Raw genomic sequence first — 5222 nt, forward strand, 5'->3', positions numbered from 1 at the left:
CCCAAGGCATGGACTTGGCTTACATAATTGTATTGTAATGAGTTATCTAGACATGGATCTTGTCAGTATCATTTATATTTAGGGATAAATTATCTCAGGGCTGGATTGGCCTTATACGGTACTGAATAACTGATTGTCAGTCGATGTGTATTGATATACGGGTTGGAACACCCCTGGGCTGGATTGGCCATAAACAGTACTAAGTGACCGGATAATTTGTGACCAGTATTTACATGAGGTCTTTCTACTGAGATGTCATATGCCTCATATCATGCAGTGTTGATCTATTTCACTTGTATTGAGTTTAACCGTTGAACTTGAAAGCATGCCTACATTTCTGTACCATTATTTTTACTGGACTGTACCTGTGGAGCTCATTATTTCTTTCAGCCCAGAGGTTAGTCTTGTTACTTATTGAGTTAGTTGTACTCATACTACACTCTACACCTCGTGTACGATGATTGCTAGGATTCAGAGTTATTTCTGTTGGAGAATATCAAGGTAGCTGCTTGACGACCGCAGACTTGATTCCCTTCCTGTTTAGTTATTGTACTGTTCTATACTTCAAACAGTGATGTTTATCAGTCAGACTATGTATTTATATTAGATGCTCATGTACTCAGTGACACCAGGTTTTGGGAGTGTTATATTTGAAATTGTGAGATTTCTTCCGCTGAATTTAATTATTTTGTTTTCAAATTTAAAAGAAATGGTGGTTTATTGAGATTTTTGGCTTGCCTAGTATTGAGATAGGCGCCATCACGACAGGTGAGATTTTGGGTCGTGATAAGTTGGTATCAGAGCCTAGGTTACATAGGTCTCGCGAGTCATGAGCAGGTTTAGTAGAGTCTTGCGGATTAGTACGGAGACGTCTGTACTTATCTTAGAGAGGCTGCGAAACCCTTAGGAAAATTTCACTTTCATGTATTCTGTCGTGCGAATTCGTTGATTCTGGAAACTTAATTTATGCTATTCTATTCTTTCCCAGATGGTGAGGACACGTACTACCAGATCGGACGGTCAGCCACCAGTGCCACCAGTTAGGGCCGCGAGAGGCCCGGGCCATGGTAGAGGTCGGGGCTGAGGTAGAGGTCGAGGTGTAGCTCGTACCACAGTTGGACCAGCACCTGTAATACCACAGTTGCTCCAGCTCAGGAGCAGATTTCGGATATTGCTGAGCCGACAGGATCAGCTCAGGCATCAGCTGTACCTATTGAGATTCCAGGCCTTCAGGAGACTTTGGCCCAGATATTAGAAGCCTGCAATGGTTTTGCTCAGGTGGTTTCGGCTCAGGACGCACCTGCCATTTCTCAGGCCGGGGGAGGTACTCATACCCCTGTTGCTCGTACTCCAGATATGGTAATGCAGGGACTTCATATACCGGGAGCACTACTAGCCCAGCCGGTTGCTGCTGCTCAGGCCCCGGTAGTTCCTATTATGACAGATGATGAGCAGAGGAGACTTGAGAGATTTGAGAGGCTTCGACCTCTACCATTTAGCGGTATCGAGTCAGAAGATGCTTAGGATTTTCTGGATAGGTGTCAATGGATGCTTCGGACAACGGGTATTCTCGAGACCAGTGGGGTCTCATTCCCTACTTTTCAGTTTTCTAGGGCTGCACTCAGATGGTGGGAGACTTACGAGAGGCGTAGGCCTGTTGGCGCAACACCCCTTACTTGGCAACAGTTCTCCATGGTCTTTTTGGAGAAGTTCGTGCCTCAGTCCCGCAGAGAGGAGCTTCGTCAGGGTGATATGTCCATGATGCAGTACGATATGAGATTTTTTGAGTTGTCTCGTCACGCAGTATGGTTGGTTCCCACTGAGAGGGAGAGAATTAAGAGGTTCATTGATGTCCTCACATATCAGCTGCAATTACTATTGACTAGGGAGAGAGAGTATCTGGTGCTACTTTTGATGAGGTAGTGGACATTGCTTGGCAGATAGAGATGGTTCGTAGCCTGGAACGTGGAGAGAAAGTAGCTAAGAGGCCTCGTGGTCTAGGTGATTACAACGATGTTCCTTCAAGGGGTCAGTTTTACCGCAGTAGGGTTCGTTCTTACAGACACGCTCAGACGAGTCGTCTAGTTCACAGTGGTGCATCATCTAACCATGGTTCATACAGTTCTCATCAGAGTCAGTCATATCTCAGTGCACTTCCAGCCCCGAGTACGCTCTGTATACCATTAGTTCAAGGATCATATGTACCAGGTCCTTCTGGTAGTCATTCTAGTTCCCGAGGTCCGCCTCAGAACTCGCCACCATTCTTCGAGATGGAGTGCTATGAGTGTGGAGAGCTGGGCCATGTGAGGAAATATTGTCCCCGCCGTATGCAAGGTGCAGTTCAGCAGAGGAGTCAGGCTACTACTTCTGTACCAGTTGCTCCACCACCCGCTCAGCCAGCTCAGGGTGGAGCTCAGTCAGCTAGGGGTCTCCCAAGAGGGGGAGGACGATCTGGTGGCGGTCAGGGCCGATTCTATGCTTTTCCTGCTAGGCCAGATATTGTTGCTTCAGATGCAGTAATCACATGTATTATCTTAGTGTGCCACAGGGAGGCATCTATAATATTTGACCCTGGTTTTATCATTTTTTTTTAATTTCTGGATATGCCCCGTGAGTCCTTAGTTTCACTTGTTCATGTATCTATGCCAATGGGCGACACTATAATTATGTACCGGGTATATCAGTCGTGTGTAGGAATTATTGGGGGACGAGACCTGAGTTGGTCTTTTATTGCTTAGCATGGTCAATTTAGATATTAACTGGGTATGGTAAGATATCATATGTTTTGTTATATGGTCTTGGGCCAAGTGGGGGAGTCTGCTATCTACGATTTGATTGCACGATTAGGTATGGTATTGATTTTGGTTCGAGGAATACTTATTGATTAGTTATGACTTGCAGAGGTTGAGATCGGGGATGACTCGAGTAAGAAAATTTCTTGAATGCGGGTTACATTGTGCTTTAAGAAAGTATGAAAATTATGGAATGAGTAAATTGTTATTTTGAAGGACGTAGTATACACGAAGTATGAATTTGATTGGTCGTGTTAAGGTAGGGTTACTTATTTGAGTGTTGATTGTGCTAAAAGAGCACATGTCCTTCGGCTTGTTAGTGAGGTACAATTTAGATTTGAGCATAGCGGTGTGTTGTGAGGGATTTAGATTTATAGGTACGAGGTGGCAATTCGTTCTTGATAGGAAGATCACAAATTCTGAACCGATTGGTCAGTGTTATATATTTAGATGAATGTTATAGTTACTCGGTAATCCCTAAGAAGAGTGTGCGGTTGAAAAAGGGCCTTTTTGTTTTGATTTACAGATATTCATTGGTATTACGGTACTCTCCTGGTTGATAGACTAATAATATTCAAGATATTGATACTATAGCACGTGAGTTGTCCATGCGAGTGATGTTAATGTGAGCTCTATAAGAGCTGGTTACTGTTATTAAACTTGTGTGTATGGGTTCTACTATATATAATAATAATAATGAGCTTATAGCATCACAGTTGTGGCTCTGAGTTATATTGGTGCGGCATGTCTATGGAACAATTGTGTTTAGTAATATAAGGTCATTGAACCTAGAATGGGTACTATCAGGTTTAATTTCGGTATATTCGGGAGTATAATATTTAAAGTCAGCTCAGAAAGTGGTTATGGTTCTGGTTGGGGCGAGAGAGCTCCGTGACTTGTTGGTCTGGTAAGTGGTCATGAAATTTCGCATGTTTCTTTTATTATCAACAGTGTACACAGGTTTTGGGATGAGGTTTGGTTCGATATGGGTTTAATACTAGTATGTGGTTGGTTTTGGAGTAGTCACTGTGACCAGGAATGGTGCTACGAGCATGCGATTTGTGTAATATATTAGTTGATTATATCCGTGATTATGGTTATGGCTTGATATAGCTTGTTCAAACTCATACAGTGTGTAAATGTAAGATTCGTGTCTTGGACAGAAATTCTGAAAGATTGGGAATTGAATTTCCAAGGTTTATGGGCTAAAGTTAAATCAATGATTTCAGTGGTATTGTGTTGTCAAGCCTATCTGGAATAGGGTGGCGTGGGTACACCCCAGGGTACGTGTGTGGTAAGATGGAACAATGATTTGATGGCTTGGAAACAACTCTTGGCACGTTCGAGGACGAACGTATGTTTAAGTGGGGGAGATGTAACAACCCAGTCGGTCGTTTTGAGTATTACAAACCCATTTCCCCATTTACTGCTCAAATTATACTTTACAGTTGTTGTGTGAATTGCCGGGGTAATTGGTTTGGGTCCGGTGAGGTTTTGGAATGACTTGAACACTTAGTTCCAAGGTATAAAGCTTAAATTAAAAATAGTGACCGGATGTGGACTTATGTGTAAATGACCTCGGATTTGAATTTTGATAATTCCAATAGCTCTGTATGGTGATTTTGGGCTTAGGAGCGTGTCCAAAATATTATGTGGAGGTCCGTAGTGGAATTAGGCTTGAAATAGCGAAAGATGAAATTTTGGGAAGTTTGATCGGGGGGTTGACTTTTTTATATCAGGGCCGGAATCCGATTTTGAAAATTGAAATAGCTTCGTTATGTCAATTATGACTTGTGTGCAAAATTTGAAGTCATTCCAGATTGATTTGATGTGTTTCGGCACAAGATATAGAATTTAAAATTTCAAAGTTCATTAAGCTTGAATTTGGGAATGATTCGTGGCTTTGATGTTATTTGATGTGATTTGAGGCCTCGAGCAGGTTCGTGTTATGTATTGGGACTGGTTGGTACGATTGGACCGGGTTTCGAGGGCTTCGGGTTTGATTCGGGGTGGTTCCGGACCAAGTTTGGCTATTTTGATGCTGCTGGTTGCTGGTTCTGGTGTTGTTCTTCACGTTCGCGAGGAGCCTCTCGCGGTCGCGAAGAAGGATTTTGCTGTTGGGACTTTGTTCTTCGCGTTCGCGAAGAAGGAAATTTTGTTGTTCGTCATCTAACTTTATAGGCTCATATCTCGCAATCTATAAGGAATTTGGAGATGATCTAAAAGTGAAAGTTATAGCTCTTTGTATCTAGTTTTCATAAAAGTAAACCATTTTTCAATTGGAGTTGTGTACGAAAGGTTATGTTAGATACACTATAGGCTATCCGGGAAGAGTTTGGAAATCTCTGTTGCACAGGGCTGACTTTGGAAGCTTATATCTCGTAATCTATAAGGAATTGGGAGATGAGCAACAAATGAAAGTTATAGTCC

General features: G+C 42.6%; 1 protein-coding gene across 1 annotated transcript; it reads left to right on the forward strand.

Annotated features, from left to right (window-relative positions):
* The first annotated feature begins 1692 nt into the window (after positions 1–1692).
* On the forward strand, positions 1693–2594 carry LOC138907989 (uncharacterized). The gene is made up of 2 exons (XM_070198617.1): positions 1693–1803; positions 1887–2594. The coding sequence occupies exons 1-2, from the start codon at positions 1693–1695 to the stop codon at positions 2592–2594; spliced, it is 819 nt and encodes a 272-aa protein (XP_070054718.1).
* Positions 2595–5222: the final 2628 nt, after the last annotated feature.

Source organism: Nicotiana tomentosiformis, chromosome 3, assembly GCF_000390325.3.
Source record: "Nicotiana tomentosiformis chromosome 3, ASM39032v3, whole genome shotgun sequence".
NCBI classification, from domain to species: Eukaryota; Viridiplantae; Streptophyta; class Magnoliopsida; order Solanales; family Solanaceae; genus Nicotiana; species Nicotiana tomentosiformis.

What these genes read in the sequence shown, in the direction of transcription:
- LOC138907989 (XM_070198617.1), top strand. Translation starts at nt 1,693, where the DNA reads ATGGTCTTTTTGGAGAAGTTCGTGCCTCAGTCCCGCAGAGAGGAGCTT. An exon ending in TTGAGTTGTCTCGTCACGCA is followed by an intron (nt 1,804 to 1,886) that starts GTATGGTTGGTT and finishes ACTATTGACTAG; the next exon opens with GGAGAGAGAGTATCTGGTGC.